General features: G+C 50.8%; 9 protein-coding genes across 9 annotated transcripts; 6 read left to right on the forward strand and 3 right to left on the reverse strand.

Moving 5' to 3' along the window:
- Positions 1–1817: 1817 nt before the first annotated feature.
- BO85DRAFT_427449 (arabinan endo-1,5-alpha-L-arabinosidase) lies at positions 1818–3013 on the forward strand (the record flags this gene model as incomplete). Its single annotated transcript, XM_025658154.1, has 4 exons — positions 1818–2084; positions 2134–2610; positions 2674–2759; positions 2810–3013. 4 exons carry the CDS (start codon positions 1818–1820, stop codon positions 2943–2945), a joined length of 966 nt encoding a protein of 321 aa, XP_025512340.1. The 3' UTR covers positions 2946–3013.
- A 1321-nt stretch (positions 3014–4334) lies between these two features.
- BO85DRAFT_500294 (Zn(II)2Cys6 transcription factor) lies at positions 4335–6713 on the forward strand (the record flags this gene model as incomplete). The annotated part of the gene is made up of 4 exons (XM_025664107.1): positions 4335–4420; positions 4495–4531; positions 4591–6238; positions 6293–6713. 4 exons carry the CDS (start codon positions 4335–4337, stop codon positions 6442–6444), a joined length of 1923 nt encoding a protein of 640 aa, XP_025512341.1. The 3' UTR covers positions 6445–6713.
- Positions 6714–7225: 512 nt separating this feature from the next.
- BO85DRAFT_379025 (short chain alcohol dehydrogenase) lies at positions 7226–8244 on the forward strand (the record flags this gene model as incomplete). Its single annotated transcript, XM_025656322.1, has 4 exons — positions 7226–7663; positions 7715–7825; positions 7877–7916; positions 7976–8244. The coding sequence occupies 4 exons, from the start codon at positions 7226–7228 to the stop codon at positions 8242–8244; spliced, it is 858 nt and encodes a 285-aa protein (XP_025512342.1).
- A 442-nt stretch (positions 8245–8686) lies between these two features.
- Positions 8687–11208, forward strand: BO85DRAFT_427456 (LipA and NB-ARC domain protein). Its single transcript, XM_025658155.1, has 5 exons — positions 8687–8806; positions 8857–9100; positions 9155–9217; positions 9269–9580; positions 9631–11208. The coding sequence occupies exons 1-5, from the start codon at positions 8736–8738 to the stop codon at positions 11146–11148; spliced, it is 2208 nt and encodes a 735-aa protein (XP_025512343.1). The 5' UTR covers positions 8687–8735; the 3' UTR covers positions 11149–11208.
- A 1222-nt stretch (positions 11209–12430) lies between these two features.
- On the forward strand, positions 12431–13144 carry BO85DRAFT_491141 (uncharacterized protein; the record flags this gene model as incomplete). The annotated part of the gene is made up of 1 exon (XM_025663696.1): positions 12431–13144. One exon carries the CDS (start codon positions 12431–12433, stop codon positions 13142–13144), a length of 714 nt encoding a protein of 237 aa, XP_025512344.1.
- Positions 13145–13388: 244 nt separating this feature from the next.
- BO85DRAFT_491142 (uncharacterized protein) lies at positions 13389–13709 on the reverse strand (the record flags this gene model as incomplete). The annotated part of the gene is made up of 1 exon (XM_025663697.1): positions 13389–13709. The coding sequence occupies one exon, from the start codon at positions 13707–13709 to the stop codon at positions 13389–13391; it is 321 nt and encodes a 106-aa protein (XP_025512345.1).
- Positions 13710–14976: 1267 nt separating this feature from the next.
- On the reverse strand, positions 14977–15686 carry BO85DRAFT_452349 (uncharacterized protein). The gene is made up of 3 exons (XM_025660806.1): positions 15385–15686; positions 15179–15293; positions 14977–15111 (listed from the first exon to the last, which is right to left on the reverse strand). The coding sequence occupies exons 1-3, from the start codon at positions 15497–15499 to the stop codon at positions 15081–15083; spliced, it is 261 nt and encodes an 86-aa protein (XP_025512346.1). The 5' UTR covers positions 15500–15686; the 3' UTR covers positions 14977–15080.
- Positions 15687–16211: 525 nt separating this feature from the next.
- BO85DRAFT_452352 (lysophospholipase family protein) lies at positions 16212–18670 on the forward strand. Its single transcript, XM_025660807.1, has one exon. The coding sequence runs from the start codon at positions 16607–16609 to the stop codon at positions 18521–18523; it is 1917 nt and encodes a 638-aa protein (XP_025512347.1). The 5' UTR covers positions 16212–16606; the 3' UTR covers positions 18524–18670.
- Positions 18671–19919: 1249 nt separating this feature from the next.
- On the reverse strand, positions 19920–20201 carry BO85DRAFT_452353 (uncharacterized protein). The gene has a single exon (XM_025660808.1). It carries the CDS (start codon positions 20195–20197, stop codon positions 19928–19930), a length of 270 nt encoding a protein of 89 aa, XP_025512348.1. The 5' UTR covers positions 20198–20201; the 3' UTR covers positions 19920–19927.
- Between the last annotated feature and the right edge of the window lie 1278 nt (positions 20202–21479).

The raw sequence follows: 21479 nt of genomic DNA on the forward strand, positions 1-21479 counted from the left end.
TCCCGCTCATCAAGGCTGGTAGAGAAACCAGCCAACAAACTCAGAAATGATACAAGACACCCAGCGTGCGTGTTACTATCTACTCCATACGAAGGTACTCCTAGATAGTAGGTTCAACCCGTGAAGAGCGCCCGTCAGCAATGTTCATCCCGGTGGGATAGCCACTCACGATCGAATCAGATGTAGATCCCTTCCTGAGACGTGAGATAATCCTTCCGGGTATGGCCATATGATCAACTTGCCCGCGCGGAAGTCCGCACGGAGTCCCTTATTATAGTGTGAGGATAGTAATTAGTTCTGATCGACTAATGCATGTGCTGTGCAGGGTTGGGAATCCTTCCCCGCATTGTTCAGGTCATGCATGCCCAATGTTTGTGGGTTTAGGAGAATGGGCGTGTGTTTAAGGTAGTGAGGTTTATTGACTTGTCGTGTCCGACGGTGTCCGGGAGATGTGGCATGGCAGTGTGTAGATCAGGGATGTGATGTGATTAGGACTGCATTGAAGCTCGTGTTCTAAAATGCCTGGTTTGGGTTGGGTGAATATGGAAGCCTCAGGCAGCAAATTTTCGCCTTCAAGAATAGTCAACATCTGGATGCATTTCAACACAATGTCCTACATCGACCTCACAACAATTACTAAGAATCGGTTGTGATTTCGTATCGGCCGAGAGTTGGATCATGCCCGCGGAATCTCCGTAACGACTCTCTCTAGACCTTCTCAAAAAGGATACCTGTGTTCTGGTACAAACCCTTCCAAGTCCTCAGTTTCGGCTCCACCCATCGCTGAAGAACCCCACTCCCTTGTTTCCATTTACGTTTCGGTCTCACGCTAGCTTCTCCACCAGGGAAAGGACGTGTGCTCTCTCCCAACTTCCTCAGCTTCTGGCGTGGTCGACGTGCGCGTATCAACAAAGTGCGAGTGCTTTCAACTAATACCTGCGGACCTGCACTGGCTACGCTGCCTACACGATTACACACGTTTGGCACATGTGGGATCCGTTACTCGTCAGATGGCCTTCTTCAAGCCGGCGGGATGTGGACTAGAATCTCTGCAAAGTTATGCCAAGATTCGCATGGGCCAATCCTGAGGAGCCGCGAGTGAAAGGGGCGCAGCTGAGACAATATTCTCTTCTCTTTCTGCCACACGCACCTCTGGTCCCTCAGGAGACAGTTATTGATTGCCCCCTGAATGTCACCGGTTGATGATAGATAAGAAAACAAACTGTGATCCGGATGGTCCAGTGTCAGAGTACGGCTAAGGCCGGAAACTACTCCCGCAGATTGGACAGTGACATGGGGCGTAGCTATAGGTTCCCATGTCGTGTGCTTATGCTAGTTTGAGGGTCCTCAAGACCACGCTAGGGATGCCTGAACAACTAATGTTGCAGGATTGGTGTCCATCTCATCCCTGTCACTGACATCATAATACTCCTGGTAACTCACACTGGCTATTGTATAGAGAGATACGTCCAACACAACCCACGTGTTGGCCAGTTTATCCACCCAGCGTCAGCGTTGTCTGCACACCAACTGTTACATCCTAATGTACCGAATCATGCTACAGACACAGTCATCGGCTAATAACAGTAGGTGCCTCCGGAATATTGCTCTTTCAAAATGCACTTTGTAACTTTATGAAACGACCAAAGTATCACGGAGGTCGCTCCGGACAGGCGGAAAGCACAACCACTTTGTCCACGAATCGATGCAGTAGTCTTCCGGTGGGATTCGTAGTTGTTTGATGGTTGTATATATAACAGTTGATCTGGATGCTTCGGATAAGTCATCCAGTGGTGACAGCGCCTGTCTTGATAGCCATGTATCAGCTCCTATCCATTGCCTCGGTCCCTCTGCTGGCCAGCCTCGTGCATGGCTACGCCAATCCCGGAGCATGCTCGGGTGTTTGTACCACCCACGACCCCGGTTTAATCCGGAGAGAGTCAGACGGTACATACTTTCTCTTCTCCACCGGAAACAAAATCTCCTACGTATCTGCGTCATCCATCGAAGGACCATGGACCAGTGTTGGATCTATGCTTCCGGATGGATCGTCCATCGATCTGGATGGCAACGATGATCTTTGGGTAACTATGTCTCACTCCAGTATCATCGGCCTATCTGATACGTTCCCAGGCGCCAGATGTTTCCTACGTAGATGGTCTCTATTATGTATACTACGCCGTGTCGACCTTTGGATCCCAAGACTCCGCAATCGGACTGGCAACGTCTGAGACGATGGAATATGACTCTTGGACCGATCATGGCTCCACTGGCATCAAATCTTCTTCTGCTAAGATCTACAATGCAATTGATCCCAACCTGATCTACGCCGACGGTACCTACTACATCAACTTTGGGTCGTTCTGGGATGATCTCTACCAAGTCCCGATGAAGTCAACCCCCACTGCAGCTGCCTCATCTTCCTACAATATCGCATATGACCCGTCCGGTACTCATGCAGAGGAGGGTTCATACATGTTCCAGTACGGTGACTACTACTACCTCTTTTACTCGGCGGGTATCTGCTGTGGATATGATACGTCCATGCCTGCTTCCGGAGAGGAGTATCACATCAAGGTCTGCCGTTCGACTTCCCCGACTGGTGACTTCGTAAGTACATCCGACGTCTAGAGCAAGTACTAGATAAGCAAGCAAAGCTAATATGATGTCAAGGTTGACGCTGATGGCACGGCATGCACGGACGGCGGGGGCACGATGGTTCTCGAAAGCCACGGCGAAGTCTATGGCCCTGGCGGACAGTAAGTGATCCTGCAGCTGCCCAACTAATAGCTATGCTAATATGGTTCAGGGGTGTGTATGATGATCCTAACCTGGGTCCGGTTCTCTACTACCACTACATGAATACCACGATTGGGTATGCCGATTCTGACGCGCAGTTTGGGTGGAACACGATCGACTTTTCCAGTGGATGGCCGGTGGTATAAGCAAATCAGCTGGCGCGAAAATGGTGTTGCCTACCACAGGTTCCGCAAAGTTGTATATAGGATTGTGGCTATTGAACCGGCCGAGATATGTTATATAGTTAGTGAAATCATGACTCACATGATGCACATCCCGTGGATTCTGTGCCTGAGGCTCTAGTTTTCTTCAATTCCAATTCGGCTTTTAGTTTAAGCTTCGCTGCTGCTCCCCACCCATCCCTCCTCAGCACCAGTGAGGACATTCAATTTGCCCTCCACCATTCTATCGGTGCATGTTTACCTTGTCAAGCTGATCATCATGTCGCAAATTTGACACCCATCCAACTTTGCAATGTCTACCCCTTTGTGTGCGGCAGAAGTTGGGACGCAAACTCACTCGTTCCAAGCACCGCGAGTCAATCACACCCGTCCGGCGCTTCAGACTAGCCTACACTTGGTGACTATCGCGACGGTCCTGCTAGAATTGTATATCTACCTTCCTATCAAGGGAAAATAACCTTCCTAATAAAGTCGCGCTAACGTCCGGTTGTCTTAGGCAGCATTGAGTTAAGCTACGCTTGGCGCGAATAACAGTCCCTCCACCAGTCTGATCTACGCCCACCGCCGCGAGAATTCCCGTACATAGTATCCGATGCTGGAATTCTCCTGCTTCAGATTCTGTCGCCTTCAGATTGCCTTCTCTCTCGATATCGTATTCAAATTCTTCGATGCGCCCGGTCCCAGCTTCCGCCAAGATCATTGTTCTCGAAGATCTGAGAGTTTGTCGGTTTCATGCCACTATTATCGACTCGTGATATACGATTGATGATTCTTCGCTTGATACGCATGCCGCGGTCCTTAATGATTACATTTTAGGTCAATGCTTCTCTCGCTCTTGGTGATGTTACGTGAAAGAGGAACAGTATCTGATCGAGCAATGGAAAAGGCCGTGCTACAGCAGAGAACCTTTCTCGGAGACCTAAAAACCAGGATTATATATATACACGATATATAATTTGGCATGGGCTGCTGCACTTGGCTATGCAGGAGTACTCTACAGTCGCTGCGATGCCTTCATGCTTTCCCTTCAATACTATTCGGTCTTCCTGTCGACACTGACATAGAGCGAGTCATGCTCATCAACAGAGGAACCATCCATGGTTCAATCCCAGCGGTAGACACTTGTGCTCGTCACGAGGTGATTCTGTGGGTTTCCATTGTCGAATCAGAAAGGCAGTTCGGCAGTGGGTAGTTTTCGGCTTTTCTCGCTTGCTCCACTCCCGAACCAACGTCAATCCGGGCCTCGTCGCGACCTGTCACCCCCCGACTATCGATCTCCCTATCCGGCTGATTCCCATTTCGCTTCGCATCCTCGCATGCTGTAGCCGAAGGACCCCGATGATGTGAGGCACAATGGCCGATGTTACGCAGGGGACCTCGCGTGGCGTTCGGAAACCTCGCAAATCCCGCGGCCGTGGATTGCGGGCCACTACTGGCTGGTTAGTCGACCAATCTTCCGAGTTTCTTTACTGCTAGTATTCCTTCTGCTGGACAGACCTGCTGACTGTCATAGCCTGGTTTGCAAGCGCCGACATGTCAAATGTGATGAGGTACGACGGCTCGGCCAAAGCTTCTCTTCGAAAAAATTCTCCTGCTGACATGGACGCAGGCTCGCCCACAATGCGGCCCTTGCGCCAAAGGCCAACGTGACTGTGTCTATGGGAGCAGCTATGAATCCGGGACTCCTAATATAGGGAATAGACAAACACCCACTGCATCGCACTCCTCTCCTTCATCACAGTTGACTCCACAGGTGCAGCTACACGAGCCCCTGCGAGTCTTGGTAGATGTCTGCCAGCATGAAGACGCTTCCGCTCACCGAGCGTCGGCTACGGCATCTCCAAGGGGCCAGCACAGCAGTGCAACGCCGCATGTTGGTCTACATCAACACAGCCATGTCTCTCCTTCGGCCTCGGTTCACGACTTCACACCCTCTCCAGCTACAGATTCCTCGGTATCGACCAGGCTTGCGCCCTTGAGTTGGTTCGAGCTTCTGGCCAATGATGCCGTGAACGCGGACCGGAACTTTTTCCTATCATCACCACATCGGGACGTCAACCCTGCTTGCCAGGGATCAACAACCCATCTGTCGGTCGCAAACCTTCAACCTCACAATGCTAGGGAGTGTCAAAGCTTCCAAGCAGCTTCTTTTGATCGTGATCCAGGTATCGAAAACAGGATTTCGCCTGCAGCTGATGGCCACCCAAAGCTTCCCGATGATCCGTCATCTTGGAGTACTTCCGCGCCCATTCAGCTATCCCAACAAGAACACCTCATGTTCAAACACTTTGTCCGGAATATGTCTAGTTGGTATGATTTCTTCGACCCGACACTACAAATTTCAAGCAAGGTCCCACATTTGGCCATGAGAAATATAGGTGTAATGAAGGCCCTTCTGGCTCTCTCGGCACGCCATCTTTCCATCTGGCATACCTACAAAGGGTCGGGGGTTATTCCATACCGGGAAGATGGAAGAAAAATGATGGACTTCCCAGATGTCGATCGCAACATCGCAGTCCAGTACTACTACGAGACCCTACAGTATCTCAATAAGGCTATGCAGTATCCCAGCTACGCATACAGCCACGAGATCATTAGCACGTCGCTTCTGATCAGCACATACGAAATGGTGGATGGATCTAATCGCGACTGGGAGCGACATCTGAAAGGGGTATTCTGGATTCAAAGATACCAAAACAACGATGGAGAATGCGGGGGGTTGCGTCAAGCCATCTGGTGGGCATGGCTACGGCAGGACGTCTGGGTAGCCATGCGGGAGCGTCGTCGAATCTTCAGTTTCTGGAAGCCTAAGCGACACATCTCCTCGCTGTCTCCCCCGGAGCTGGCCAGTTTCGTTTCATACATCCTTGGACAATGCGTCAATTATGCCTCACGCGAAGAGGCAGCATCTAAAGACATACAGAGTCGCTTGGAGAGGGGGAATGAGCTGCTCTATATGTTGCAGGAATGGCAGGATTATCTGCCACCGGAGTTCAACCCACTTCCGTGTGAGCAAGATGCGACCGTCTTTCCACCGATTTGGGTCCATCCGCCCCCGTATGCAGCGGCATTACAAATACACAGCTTAGCCAGAATCCTGGTGTTATCACACCGTCCGACGGTAAACGGTTTCCAAGACTATCGGGCGGCCCAAAAACTGCTGACTACGTCAGTGAACACAATTTGTGGCATTGCTCGAACTATACGCGAGGATAACCTTGCTGCTAGCCTGATGTCTCTGTATTGTATATATGGGGGTAGGTTAATCTGTCCTTGTCCTGATGTAATTATTTGCTGATCTTTTCTTGCAGCTGGGATGAGCGTCCATACCCCCCATGAGCGCGCAGCGTTGCTCGAATTAATTGATGTCTTCGAGAACAGGGTCTGTTGGCCTAGATACTCATTACGCAACGACCTCGAAGCAGAATACCGCAAGGATGGCCTTTCTGGTGTCACGGCATAAAATTGGGTATTACAGCAGATATGCTCGGGTTCCGCTAGTACCTCATGGGAAAACCGGCATCGTCCCATGGACGCAGCTTAGGCGCCACAGCGATTGGGTGAAGCGTTACGCACGGCTGTCAGCTTTGTTATTGCCTTGCATTCACACCCACGCGACAGTCAGCCGTGCGATCACGGCGAGATCACCACGACAATTCCAGGCATAAAGATATGTCTTGAAATGTCTGTCGAAACATTATAATTGAGTATATGTTCATAATTATATTTGTATTTTAAAACGAAGAAATGAAGGAATGAGCTTTATTGGATAACAGCGTGACTACTACTAGCACTACTACTATAAACGGTAACAATATATTTCGGATAACTTTCACTTCCGACAAAGCGTCCGAAACAATCAGCCCATCAACGATGCACGGACTGCCCGCGATATCGGACTGTTTCACACACAGTATGCCAATCTAATCTATCACCTGTCAAGAGTGGACGAGTTGTTCAGCGAACTGCCTCGAGTCGAGGCAGTCGATCGCAGGGCTGGCCGATCGCCGACCGTGGGGTATCGGAGTTAACCCCCGCACAGCCAGAGGGCAATCGGAGTCCATCCGCGCCAATTTGTTAGGGAATGTGACGTAAAGTCCGATCGCGATGCCATTGACCTCGAGCCGAACACTTGCGATCGCGGGGGGATGTTTAAAGGGCAGAAACACCCCAGATTAAGCCAGCCATCGCCTCCAAACACTCCTCTCAAACCACTACTCTGCACCCCTTACCTCCTCATCACAATGTCCCCAACTTCCACAGATACTGCCTCCGCCGCAGAAGCCAAGAATGGCACCTCCACACCCTTCGTGAACACCATGCCCGACTCAACCTTCAGCTGGCAGATCACCCTCGCGCAAAAGGTCATTGCCATCACCGGCGCCAACCGCGGCATCGGCCTCGGCATTGCCGAAGTGTGTCTGGCCAATTCTGCCAAGTTCGTTTATTCAATGGATCTCATGGAGCCCGGAGAAGAGACCATTGCCCTTCAGACCCGCTACCCGAACTTCCGATATATCCAGACCGACGTGACCTCCGAGGAGAGTATCGAGAAGGCCGTGAATCAAATCGTGGAGGAAACCGGACGAATTGATGGTCTGGTGGCTAATGCGGGAATGACCAAACATCAGCCGGCGCTCAAATTTGAGCGCCCGGAATTAGAACGCATGTTCAACCTTAATGTGAGTGGCTGCCTGTAGTGTGTGCAGCGCGCGGGTGCTTACGGGCAGCAGGTTTTCGGCGCATATTTCTGCGCGCAGATTGTCGCTCGGAAGTTTATCGAGCTGGGGATCAAGGGGTCTATTGTTATGACTGCTAGTATGACTTCTTATCGTCCGAATCGCGTATGTATACTTTCCTCATAGGGGATTGACATCTATGCTAAGTGATCCTAGGCTGCCCCGTCCGCTCCCTACGGCGCTACTAAAGCCGCAGGTAAGTAATCTTACTCTTTTTCAACCTTGTTGGTATTAGACTAACTGAAAATTCTATAGTGCGCAACATGTGTCACACCTTAGCGATGGAGTGGAGCAAACACGGCATCCGCGTGAACAGCATTTCCCCGGGTTTTGTCCGCACCGCCATGACCTACTACGTGGAAACCGCCCCCGACTGGGATACAAAGATGGAATACTACGGGGGAATGCCTCGGCTGGCCGACCCTCGCGAGTTGGGAGGTGCTTACGTGTATCTGCTCAGCGATAGCAGCTCGTACACCACCGGCATTGATATTCCCATCGCAGGTATCGTCGGTGCTTGGTAGTGTGCATGAGGCAGATCAGGCTTGGTGTGGACTTTCTAGGACTCGCATTCGGCCGGCGTTTGATGATCATATGTACATACACGACCTTTCTCATTGACATGATAGACAACGACCCTGAATGACAGAGGCACGGGCTGTGCTTGAGCCAAGACTAAGCTGCATGAGCATCTCGTATTCCTACCCTATCGGAGGGCACGACAGGCATGACTGACCTCGCCCTCGGCATGACCGGCGCCTCACTTCGCGTGGTTGCACTACTTTCAGGAACAGGCTGCACACCTCACGTTCCTGGGATCGTATCCAGATATGTCTGGGGTAATAATAGCCGATTGGCTGGAGATTCCAGGCTCTAGACTGGCAATCATTCATCAAATGAAGTGCGCCCGCTCGTCGGCGGGGAGTGTTCACCCTCACCTCCTCTTCACCCTAACCACATAGTTTACACAGATAACAGCAGCAATCGATAGACAGAAGAGCATCCCTATCCAGCGATGGAGGCTGCCTCCCGACATGAGTTTCCATTCCTTGAAGAGGTCTACTCTGCGGAGCAGCCCAAGATCGAGTGAGTTCAACACTTGAAACAAGCAAAGGGCAACCTGCCTAACCTCGCAGCTTCGTCTTCGTGCACGGCTTAAACCCTCGAGGCAAAGACAACCACCCCTTCGAAACATGGACGCACGAGAACGGCATCTTCTGGCCGCGGGACTACCTCCCTCAGGATATCCCGCAGGCACGTATCTTCGTCTATGGGTATAATTCCACCATCACGAACCCCCAGAGCATGTCGACTGCTAGCGTCAAAGACCATGCCAATACATTGCTGAATTTGTTGGACTTGGAGCGGAGTCCTCAGTTGGTATGTTCTTCTATCTAAATATCGGGGAGAGAAACCGTATCTGACGAGGAATAGAATGTGCGACCGACAAAGATTATATTCATCGGTCATAGTTTGGGCGGACTGGTCATCAAGCAAGTAGGTGATCACCACTGCTGGTAGATCAAAGAACTTGGACTGATTAGATAGGCACTGCTGAACGCACACGAAGACCCCAAGTACAACTCGATCCGCAACAACACGTCTGGTCTGGTCTTCTTTGGTTGTCCACATCGAGGTACCAAAGGTGTCGAGCTCGGTAAGATCGCAGCAAAGGTGGCGCGGTTCGTCGCCAAAGGACACGCCAGTAATGATCTGCTCGATTGTCTGGAGCATAACTCACTCTTCACCCGCCAGATGACAAGCCGATTCTCGCACCAGCTGGAGGACTATCGCGTGATCAGTTTCGTGGAAGGGAAAGAGGTTTTCTTGGGCGGTGCTGGACCGGCGTCTGTTAGCCATGTAAGCGGATAGCAACTTCGCTCTTTATATCTTACTCTAACAACATACAGTTAGTAGTCGACGAGGAATCAGCCGTCCTCGGACTCCCCGGCCAACGCGAAACCCGACTGAAGCTAGACGCCGACCACTCGCAGATGTGCAAAGTGGGCAGTCGGGGCCCGATGTACAAACTGATCAAAGGCAACATCAAGCAAATCGCCGACCAAGTCCTCATAACCGAACAAGGCTACATCCCACAACCTTCCGTATCACCTCATCCAGCCCCCCCTCTGCCTCCGCGCCTGCCAGGAAACAGCAGCATCCCGTATCCCGCCGCGCCCACACCCCAACCCACCACCAAACGCGTCATCGGCACTCTCTTCACCCCCGTCGACAACGATCCTCGCTCGATCAAGGCTGCGGAGCTGAAGAACAACTACCGCTGGGATGAAGCCCGAAAGCTCGAATATGACATCTTCAACGAACACCTGCGCACCATCGGACCAGACCACCACAGCACTCTCGAGATAGGGTACCATCTCGCCTCTATCGACCTCGAGTCCGGATACCTCTCCAAAGCCGCCGAATGGGCCGGCTGGGTCTCATCTAACAGCCAACGTGTCTTCGATAAGCGTCACCCGCTCGCCATGAAGGCCGAGAGTCTCATGGGTGAGATCCTCTGCCATCAGGGGAAAGGCCAGGAAGGCGAGTCGGTATGCGCGAATGTCCTGGCCCGTCAGCAAATGACCATCGGAGAAGATGATCTGGACACCCTCGACACGCGCCGGAGGTTGGCGATCGCGTATGGCGCTGTTGAGCGACGACAAGAAGCTGTGCAGACATCGGAGAGGGTTACTGAACGGTTGCGGGAGTTACTGGGACCTAACCATATACGCGTGTATGCTTCTATTCTTGATACAGCGGATCACATGCTCTCAATGCGATCGCATGATACGAGGGCACTGATGGTCATGCGGTTCAGCGGGGAGGTAGATCAGCTGGCGCAAGGGGCTACGCAGATTGCACGCGAGCTGACGGACCTGCTTGGTCCGCGCCATCCACTCGCTATTCGGGCCTTGAGGCTACAGGGTGGGAGTCAGATGCTCGATCCGGACGGGATTACGGCAGCGTCGGAGACGTTCCGGCGTGCGCTAGCGAATGCCGAGGAGGAGCTGGGAGCGGACCATCCCGAGACGATGAGCATCGTGGCACTGATGGGTGTGATGTATGCGTCGCAGGGACGCAGCGTGGCGGGGTTGTATGGCACGCCCGGCCAGTCGAATACGCAGTTGGCCACGCCATGGTTGAGCAGGTACTTGACATGGGCGGAGAATCGAATGGGGAAGGGCTGTCCCGAAGTGCAGAGTACGCTGGCTATGTTGGGGAAATTGCACATGGAGGCGCAGAAGCACGTTGAGGCGCAGGCTTACTATGAGCGAGTGGTGGAGGGATGTCGTGAGAACGGAGCGGCCGTGCCCCAGGAGGTGCAGACGATGTTGCAGTTGTGTCGCATGCATACAAGATATATAATGCCGCAGAGGACTTCGGGGGGGATACAGAGTTTATTGTCATCGTTTCAGCGGATGTGATTATTCGTTCTTCAGATTACTACCAGGATATCTGCATAATATATTCCCTTACTACCAGTTATTATCCTTCCATGGCCCTGTCCCTCCGTGGCCTCAAAAGCTTGCGAGCTCGTATACTGGATTCGATACGATCTTCATGAAACTTGGTAGCTTTCTTGCTACAAGTCGTACGGGACAGGGACCGGAAATGACCAAACGGATGAAACAGATAAAACCCAAGCAGCCCTCACGGCTGCGCACCCCTTATTTTCCTCATGCCACACAATATTGATATGGCAAATTCCTCATGTTTTTCAGTATGGGGATTCTAACGAGGTTGTTCGACCATGCGTAATGCCTCCTCGAAGTCCCCGATTGTCCCGGGGGTGAATTCTCCTCCCCCCCTAAGGGAAACGGAAGCTATAATTCAACACATTTCGTTAGCTTCAAGCCAAGGTATAGAAAGCAGAACCATAAAATGATAGAATGCTATGCATACCGCCAATGAGATTGAAAGATGAACTAAATTCAGACAAAACCGAAGTGGGCCCTGAACAACATCGCCAGGATGGAGAATCCAACAATCGCAAGGGCCCCCTGTGGGGTTCGGAAAAACAACCATGATTTGAGAATTTAAGGGGGCAGAGAGCAAATTGTCACTTTAATTGGGGATTTTTTCTCTTCCGAAAATAAAAAGAAGAGGCATTCTTGTCTTTGGGGGATTTTGCTACCACGATGGATTTGTAAATCGCATCGCATCCTGCTTGCCCCACGCAACATCTTGGGAAGGAGCAGCGCAAGCTGTCCATGCTACTTTCGTATAGGTGTCTTTAGTATTGTCGGAATTCTGACCGACTTGAAACGCCAGAATTTGTATGGGCTGCCGGCCTCAGCATTATTATTGCATTTGCACTCCTTTCCATCGGCACCTTTTGTCAAGACGAAGGGTCAAAGATGTATGGATTTGATCTGTTTATATCTCAAGGGGTTAGGTGGTTGTTGGTTGGTTGGTTGGTTGAAGAAGTGGTGATTGAAGACCACACAGGAAGAAGAGGCGAAGGATCAGCTGACAGCTGCCTGGCTGCAGTGAATGTCTTAACACCTTTCGCGCTGCTTAGCTCTCTATGCTCAGCGTAGGGAAAGAACTCTATTCGGTTCGACTCATCCATACCTCATTATGTTCCGCTTCCCCTCCAATCTTCATGTCATGATGAGAATACATGTCATCATGTGACCTTATAAAAGCCTGCCTTCGACGCTTCTCACCTTTATTCTTTCAAGTTTCACTCCCAAACAAGCCAACATGTCACTTTTGGCGGTGGTCAGATACTTTCTTAGGCCACTCTTCCGACATAAGGAAGATAAGCATCGGCGAAAAGGTGACCATGATACGGCTCAGTTCTACCGCTTACTACAGCTTCCAAGATGTGGAATTCCTCTTCTCTCATATAGGGATCTCTGGCAGCCCGTTGAAAGATATATCCAAATGTACTTCAAGCTACGCTTCTCAATACAGCGCGAAGTCTACCTGCGAGCCAAGCATGACATGTTGTTCGAGGCATCGACGAAAGTCCCGTCTACTTCTGTAGATGAGATGCAAACCTACAAAAAGGAACTCTACTCTCTCAGAGAAACAAACTGCAACCTGGAACGAGAGACCTATCGCTATATAAATACGCTTCCCGACGGGCCTCTGGGGCGGATGCTGTACGCACATCAACAACAGAAGGATTGGTATCTCTCCAACTTTCTGCGCCAGGAATGCGCACGCTCCGGGGGGTGCTGTGGACGGGAATGCAGATGCTGCGAGAAGCCGAGAACTGATAAGCATCCGCTCCATAAGAGCCATTGCACTTCAATGTGCTTATGCTGCGAAGACGCAAGGGGGTATCCTGTGGAAGTTGAGAAATATGAGAATGACCCGATGATTGTGGATGTCTTCCTATGCGGCTACCGCAACTTCTCCAGGGACTATTTGACGTCTTGGGTAAATGACTATGTCTTTGGATTTGAGTAATGAGGAATCCCAGGTGCAATAGCTCGCAGCTTCAGTCGACCTAACGAGCTGCCTGACTACTTCGCTACTGCTAAACCTTTGTTCATTATTGGAACCAAAAAGCTTGCTGAATTCAATCTTGGTATCATCGACTTAATAACTTCTTCGTTGTAGCAACGACGTCGTTCAACATCTCTAAGTAAAGAGAAGCACTATCGCTTTACGAAGAACTGGCTCAAGCTCCTTAGAAACAGGTCGGTACTCGTCAAGCAAGCGACTTCCTCCTCGCCTGTTCTGATCGTCTCTGCTTCTTATTTCGACCTCCCCCGCTTGAAGCACTCTCGCCTCGATTATAATTACCCCCTTCAATTATGCTGCTGTAGGTCAGATACCCATACCCAGCATAGGATTTGGCGGTGAAGACTCTCTCTTTGCCCTTATTGGTGCTGCTATTCTTGTCGGTGTGTCCAGGTTCAAGGAAGATACTACCGCCAACGGACAAATCGTCATCGTCATCCTCATTGTCACTGTAACCAGATCCCTCATAAGCACCGCCCAGCTGGAGGCGCTTGAATGAGACAGCCATACAGCTACTGCCGGCCTGACTCTTCGAGCTTGGCGACAAACATAGGCAGCCCACCAACATGACATCCGAGAGTATCATATGCGGAAGAATAACCACGCTATTCAGTTGCCGACTCCACGAGTCGGTAAGTATCACGAACCGTTATACAGACAAACGCAATCTCAAGCCCAGCTATGACATTTCATAGTGGCGGCTTCCAAAAGAGTTGGTGCCTAGCAAGAATCAGCAGATCCGCAAACAGCACCAGTTTAACCCACAGGCAGCCCAGGAGTTCAAACAGGTGATGGACATAGTCTGCTACCTTCGAATTTTCAAAAGGATGGGAAAAGAAAGGAAGACAAGGGGCATCCAAAATCAAGATCCAGGGTGGGGTGTAAATAGGTTGAATGGAATTGGGAAGAAACAGTTTTCTATGACACTTTCATTTTGTAAACGAGGATACTGCTAAATTAAGAGTCTTAGTCTTTGAACAGTCCACCTAACATAAGTTTGAGGAAAGCCCACATCCAGTCAGCCTTCCAACGCTGGTTGAACCCTTTGTTATCGGGCTGAGAAGAAATATACATGGTGATGTACGATTTTGCATCCCACGTCGTTCTCAACTTGCTATGACGATCAGACTTCAATGGACTCTCTGCGTTCGCCTTCTGGGAGCAAGGAGCAAAAGCTTCCTGACACCTACTGCCCCCTCAGTATCTCACCGCTTTATATATACTACTACTGGTACAGTCGCACTTAGCGGAGTATTGAGGGCAGGCTAACCAAACACGTCGAGGTCAAAGGCCTGAGGAGCCCAAGGCCATATCGCACTTCAGTACGCGGATTAGAACATGGATAATACTCACCCGCTGACTTCTTTCATGAGGGAGGTGCTATTGGTTACCGTCACACTAGCCTTCGTTTAGTTATGCCACAGCCTTCACCTACTATTACCCTCCGCCTACTTCAGTGGGTGCAGGCAGAAATCGTACCCCGTAAATCTACTGACTCAGGCTAAAATGAAAGCGAATGCCATGTGCCATCCTCGCCATAAATTGGACTTCAGCATTTTGGGTGACAATAAGGAGGAACCTTTGGTCATGCTTCATTGGCCGACATCTATTTTTTAAAAAGACCAATATAGTATCCATCTCATCAATAACTGTCCCTCCCGATGACTTCCTCGAGAAGAGGCGCCTAACCTACTTCAACGAGAACAATTTAGTATCTCAATATATAGTCTATAACATTGGAGGCGCCTAACCTACTTCAACGAAACAATTTAGTATCTCAATATATAGTCTATAACATTGGAAGTTTGCAATTCCGAAATTTAATTAATTCATTATACAATAAATATTCTCATATCCTTCAATGTCTCTTGTAGTGGAACTAATTGGAAAACTTCTCGGGGACTTTCTTTCTATATCATCGCATATTAGCTTACAACCACCGCGAACTATACCAGTGTCATGAGAATCCAGACTTACCCGGTAGCACTCTCAAACTGATTCCTCGCCGTATCCGTGATTTTCTCATTCGTCGAGCGCATCTTCTGAGGATCGATCTTGCCACCACCGAACTTCTGTTCGACCGAGTCGAGACCTACAAGAGAGATGATATCAGCATTCCATTCCAAATGCGATAGCCCAAACCAACAACATATTATTATAGGTGCGCGCGGAATAATACTCACCCTTATCAAGGTAATCCTCCTGGCCCTGGTTTCCGCTAGACCCCGAGGCCTGCGCGTCACCACCAGACTTGTTGCCACCGCTGAGCTTCGAGGCGAGACCGGAGAGTTTGTCCATTATGATTATGTGGTTATTGATGTTCAATTGTTTCGTGTGTAAAGTGAGAGAAATGTGACGAATGTCTGATTGTAAGGAATTCCAAGAATGTTGCTGCAAGGGATGGATGTTACATTTGTTTTATATTTCAATGAGTGCTTAGTTATTGACTCTGGGGGGTCAGTTGGTGATGTCATGGACGGGAGACCATCTGCATATGTGGATCTTGTGAAGTGGTTAATCATCAGGTATGTCCTGGATGTGCATAACTCTGCAGAATGAGGTCAGATGATTGACTCTCACGTGAATGACATCGTGGTGATGTCAGCATTCCCCTGCTTATGTCATCTATGTTTATGTCTGATGTCAGATCACGTGCGCCCAGCCAGCCCCATCTCGTATTCGTATCCCCTGCATTTGCTCTTTTTTGTGCTGCTTGTTTGTTTGCTTTTCTTTTTTTGACTGACAGCTTGGTTCCCTGTCGGATGGTCTGTCGCGTCGCACACCGGAACCAGACGAGGAAATTTCCTCGGAAATCATGGCGGCATTGCAAACCATGCGGGTTTGTGTCACTCAGCCTGCCACCTGCAGATAAACAGTACTAGTCGGTGCCATATCACCCCATCTCTGGGAGAAATTCTCATCCCCCTGCGATCAAAGCAAACCAAGATTTCACTGCCCGAAAATTCGATTCAGCCTGGTCGGCCCCCACGGACCCCGACTCCTTTGGCAGGATCCAGTGGCGCAGGGGCAATCTTGCTGCCTAGGATGAAGTGGTTCCAGGGACAGCAAACCTCCTGGATGGGGCTGTTCCCTTTCCCTCGGGCCTATCAAGGGTTCCCCAGACCGAGGGATTGGCCCTAACATTCCTGCCGAACTCCGGGTTAGAGCCGCTGACTGTACAGAGTTCGCTGTATTCACAGAAACTCTGGTTCACATGGTGGATTCGCCAAGGCTGCCCAAAGCCTTCCGGACGATCCGCAAGATGTGGCTGTTCACTCAGGATCATATTATTATAAGCCATTCTGTGCGCTGAATCTCTTCGCAACTTTTATTCCCTTCTCGTGCCGTCCCTCCTCCACACTCCCCTCCCAGTCCTTCCCTCCGAGATCGTCGTCCCTGTCGATCATGAAGCTGCCTCTCTTCGCTGCAGCGGCTGCTGGCCTCGCTAATGCTGCTTCCCTGCCTGTCGAAAGGGCCGAGGCTGAGGTTGCTTCCGTCGCTGCCGATTTAATCGTCCGCGCCCTCCCCAATGCCCCCGACGGATATACTCCCACCAATGTCACCTGTCCCTCGACTCGTCCGAGCATTCGCGATGCCTCCGGCATTTCTACCAACGAGACCGAGTGGCTCAAGGTCCGTCGCAATGCGACTCTCACCCCGATGAAGGACCTCCTGAGCCGGTTGAACCTCACCGGCTTCGACACTACCTCCTACATCAACCAGCACTCCAGCAACATCTCCAACATCCCCAACATTGCAATTGCGGCCTCGGGTGGTGGATACCGTGCTCTCACCAACGGTGCCGGTGCGCTCAAGGCGTTCGACAGCCGCTCCGACAATGCCACCAACTCCGGTCAGCTGGGTGGTCTGCTGCAGGCGGCAACCTATGTCTCTGGTCTGAGTGGAGGTAGCTGGCTGGTCGGATCTATTTTCGTCAACAACTTCTCCTCCATTGGCGAATTGCAGGCCAGCGAGAAGGTCTGGCGCTTCGACAAGTCCCTGCTCGAGGGACCCAACTTCGACCACATCCAGATCGTCAGCACGGTGGAATACTGGAAGGACATCACCGAGGAAGTCGATGGCAAGGCTGATGCCGGTTTCAACACCTCCTTCACTGACTACTGGGGCCGTGCGCTGTCCTACCAGCTGGTGAACGCTTCCGACGACAAGGGCGGTCCCGACTACACCTGGTCCTCCATTGCCCTTATGGACGACTTCAAGAACGGCCAGTACCCCATGCCCATTGTCGTCGCCGATGGCCGCAACCCCGGCGAAGTGATCATCGAGACCAACGCCACCGTCTACGAAGTGAACCCCTGGGAATTCGGATCCTTCGACCCTAGCGTATACGCCTTCGCCCCTCTGCAGTATCTGGGCTCTCGCTTCGAGAACGGCGCTATCCCCGACAACGGCACCTGCGTGCGCGGCTTCGACAACGCCGGGTTCATCATGGGCTCATCCTCCACTCTGTTCAACCAATTCCTCCTCCAGATCAACAGTACCAGCATCCCCACCATCCTGAAGGACGCCTTCAGCGACATCCTCGAAGACCTCGGTGAGCGCAACGACGACATCGCCGTGTACTCCCCGAACCCCTTCTCGGGCTACCGCGACAGCAGCGAAGACTACGCCACCGCCAAAGACCTCGACGTGGTCGACGGCGGTGAAGACGGCGAGAACATCCCTCTGCACCCGCTGATCCAGCCGGAGCGTGCCGTGGACGTTATCTTCGCCATCGACTCCTCCGCCGACACAGACTACTACTGGCCCAACGGCACCTCCCTGGTGGCCACCTACGAGCGCAGTCTCGAACCCACCATCGCCAACGGCACCTCCTTCCCCGCCGTCCCGGACCAGAACACCTTCGTCAACCTGGGTCTCAACTCCCGCCCGACCTTCTTCGGCTGCGACCCCAAGAACATCTCCGGCACTGCTCCCCTGGTCATCTACCTGCCCAACAGCCCCTACACCTACGACTCCAACTTCTCCACCTTCAAGCTCACCTACAGCGACGAGGAACGTGACTCCGTCATCACCAACGGCTGGAACGTGGTCACCCGCGGTAACGGTACTGTGGACGATAATTTCCCCTCTTGCGTGGCGTGCGCTATTCTGCAGAGGTCCACCTACCGCACGAACACCTCCCTCCCGGATATTTGCACTACCTGCTTCAACGATTACTGCTGGAATGGAACCACGAATAGCACTACGCCTGGGGCCTATGAACCTAGTGTGCTGATTGCTACCAGCGGTGCGATGAAGAGCGTGTTGGATTACTCGGTGCTTGCCGCGGCGGTGGGTGTGGCTGCGTTTATGCTGTAGATATGATACGATGTCTGCATAGGTGTTTGTATATGTTTGTTATTTTTATTAGATGCACATAGTCATGTTTGCATTGTATGGTTAGATTGATGATGAAGATACCGGATTAGACTGTGTTCATTAGCAATACCACGACTTGATTCTATGCTGAGTGAAGTACAATTTCTAGTTGCCTTTGCCTGAGGCAGCAATATTTCTATACTTGCTCTACAGAAAGAAGGTGCGTAGAGCATGGACACCGGGCGTGTCAAGTATATATGTTCCTGGGTATCGACTGGGGACCCGTGTGATTGCATAGAGAGAACTCAGCCTGCCACATTCCTGTTCCCTTCTTGCCTAGTGGATTCACTTCGCCCAGCCCGCTGCAGCTACGTAGGATTCGCGCCTGTCATAGCATAGCCTGTCTATGACCTCGCATTCTCCATTCGGCTATTGTATTGAAACATCCTATTCCTCTTATCTCTCTTCTCAACCTCAAGTAACATAAATATGTGGTATTAGAGTGAACGAAATTACGTTTAAGAGTGTTACCTCGGCATAAAACCATGCATTATATTATGCCCGTATGGTATGTTAAATACTAGTCTTTCTGTAGTGAACTGAAATATCATTGGAAGGCCTAAACTACGCCTAATACTGACTGCGCTTTGCTACGAGTCTTAACTCCCTGCTGTCCCGGGAAAGGCATGACTGGATGGGACTTGGATCTTGTATATGGCTGCTAGATGGGTTTCTGGCTACAGATGTGGCGCGACTTGCCGTATTGCATTATGTGATTGTGTTCCTCTTTCTTACAGTATAGGGATATGTATCTGATTTGGACTGAATTAGTATACATTGAAGAACCCGTTGCTCTGTCCGGATACATTCCTCTGTTCATCCCCATATAGAATTGATCTCTCGTTTTTGGGTCCACTGGCCAGCGCTATGGGTAATACAAGAAATCCCTTATCATACTGAAGCCAAAAAAAAATACAATAATACAAAATAAAAACGCGAACGAAGCCCTGTGGGTATCTCTTACAAGAAGAGCTTTTTTAAAGAGAAAAAAAACATGAGAAAGAGAGAAGAAGCTTTGCCCTTGATCAGGGCGCAGCAGCAGCAGCACCCGCACCAGTCCCAGCAGTAGTAGCAGTAGTAGGAGCAGTAGCAGTAGTAGGAGCAGTAGCAGCACCCGTACCCCCAGTCCCAACAGCACCGGCAGCAGCACCGGCAGCGGCAGCAGCAGCAATAGCTGCATCGGGAGCAGCGGCAGCAGCCCCAGCAGCCCCAGCACCACCGCTGGGGCCAGCCACTGGTGTTCGGTAAACAAGTATCAGCTATTGATCCTATGAGCATGGGTTTGGCCATTACCCAGGGCGGCCTAAATTTGGCTTATAGCCAATGCCTGAAAGTTGGCACGTTTTACGTGCGCAAAGCACGACGAGGTATAAGAAGAGTGCCGAAAGACACGGGCCACTGGCACCACCAAAGCCTACCTCCCCCAGAACGTTTCGGGTGCCTTTGGTAGTATTCTGGGGGAGGAAGGCGCCAGTTGAGGGGTAGACGATGTCCGACGTTCGATGGAGGGGTGGAGTCATCATGATTAGAGTGTATTGCAGAGAAACGCTCTTGAAACGAAAGGTGTCCAATGGCACAAGCCACTGGCACCAGCAGCACTAGCAGCACCCGCATCACCACCACCATCACCACCATCAGCGGCGGCAGCCGACGGATCTCGGCCCTGAAAAAGGTATCAGCCATAGTTCCTATGAGCATGAATTTAGTCATTACCCAGAGGCGGAACTTGGCGTTAAGCTAATCCTTGAATGTTTCTGGGCGGAGGGGAAAGCTGTCTGACAGCCTGGAAAACCTTTATACTTAGTATATACCCATGACAAAAGCTTGTACTGAATGTCATACCTTATCAGATAATTTCCATTACAGTTTCAAATTCATCAAGAGTCTTGGGCACATAGGGCCCGACAAAAGGAGATACCCACCTATGAATTAGAGCAAACAGCGTCAGTCTCATTTTTATAATGATAGTGTAGCAAAATGAGAAGCCTGATGCGCACTTTCTTTGTGCCCGGAGCACGACGACATAAAAAGTGCCAGAAGGCACAGGCCACTGGCACCACCAAAGCCCACCCCCAATGAGGGGGGGGAGTCATCATGATTAGAGTGTATTTGCGGAGAAAAGCTCTTATAGGGAAAGATGCCCAAAGCACGACGATATGGCGAGTGCCAAATGAACAAACCCGCACCGTAGCCAAATCCAGCTCCCATCACCAAAATTTGGCCACTTGTGGTATTTCGGGGGTGAAAGGATGCGGCCAGGATGGGCTCACGAAGTCCGCTATGCGGAAGCGTGGATGTTCATTTTGTTCGATAAGGTAGAGAAAGAAGCGTAACGCGTGGACTGAAGCTATTCGCTTGCCTAAGGTAAGCGTATATATACGCGTTCCCGGTAAGGCAGAAAGGCATGTTTTAACGAGACAATCTGCCTCAGCCAAGAGAGTTAATAGCCGGTATCTTCCGGCAATCCAAGGATATTGCTCACCGATATCTCTCCTCTGAGGCACGCGTGAACTGCTCATTTCCGTCGACTCGAGCGTCCACACGACAGGGACTTGTCGAGGTTGGGGAAAGTGTACAAAGATTGATCCCCGTAAAAGGTGATGTCTGGAAGTCAGGAAGATTAATGGAGATCATGTTAGTTGTTTTGAGGATAACACGGTGTAGAATAGGAATTTGCTGACGCGATGTAGAATAAGGAAGTTGTCAGCTACGTACGAGAATCGAAGTCGCGTTCCGTTGTTGCTTTTACCGTGAAAACTCGCAGGCCCGAAATTGAGGAAGGAACGCTGCTGTCATCTTAGACCGGCATTCACTCAGTTGTTAAGGTTGAGAGAAGAAGAAGGTTTGATGTAGGAGCTGAGGTTAAATGCTCCCTTAAAGTCGAGGAATTTCCATT

Source organism: Aspergillus piperis, assembly GCF_003184755.1.
Source record: "Aspergillus piperis CBS 112811 unplaced genomic scaffold BO85scaffold_19, whole genome shotgun sequence".
NCBI lineage: Eukaryota > Fungi > Ascomycota > Eurotiomycetes > Eurotiales > Aspergillaceae > Aspergillus > Aspergillus piperis.

Excerpts from the sequence above, each read along its gene's own strand:
- BO85DRAFT_452349 (XM_025660806.1), bottom strand. The coding sequence starts at position 15,499 with ATGGACAAACTCTCCGGTCTCGCCTCGAAGCTCAGCGGTGGCAACAAG. Across the intron at positions 15,294-15,384 it reads GGAGGATTACCTTGATAAGG|GTCTCGACTCGGTCGAACAG; the intron begins GTGAGTATTATT and ends TCTCTCTTGTAG. Across the intron at positions 15,112-15,178 it reads CAGTTTGAGAGTGCTACCGG|AAAGAAAGTCCCCGAGAAGT; the intron begins GTAAGTCTGGAT and ends GCGATGATATAG.
- BO85DRAFT_427456 (XM_025658155.1), top strand. The coding sequence starts at position 8,736 with ATGGAGGCTGCCTCCCGACATGAGTTTCCATTCCTTGAAGAGGTCTAC. Across the intron at positions 8,807-8,856 it reads GCGGAGCAGCCCAAGATCGA|CTTCGTCTTCGTGCACGGCT; the intron begins GTGAGTTCAACA and ends CTAACCTCGCAG. Across the intron at positions 9,581-9,630 it reads GACCGGCGTCTGTTAGCCAT|TTAGTAGTCGACGAGGAATC; the intron begins GTAAGCGGATAG and ends AACAACATACAG.
- BO85DRAFT_452353 (XM_025660808.1), bottom strand. The coding sequence starts at position 20,197 with ATGCGGGTGCTGCTAGTGCTGCTGGTGCCAGTGGCTTGTGCCATTGGA.
- BO85DRAFT_452352 (XM_025660807.1), top strand. The coding sequence starts at position 16,607 with ATGAAGCTGCCTCTCTTCGCTGCAGCGGCTGCTGGCCTCGCTAATGCT.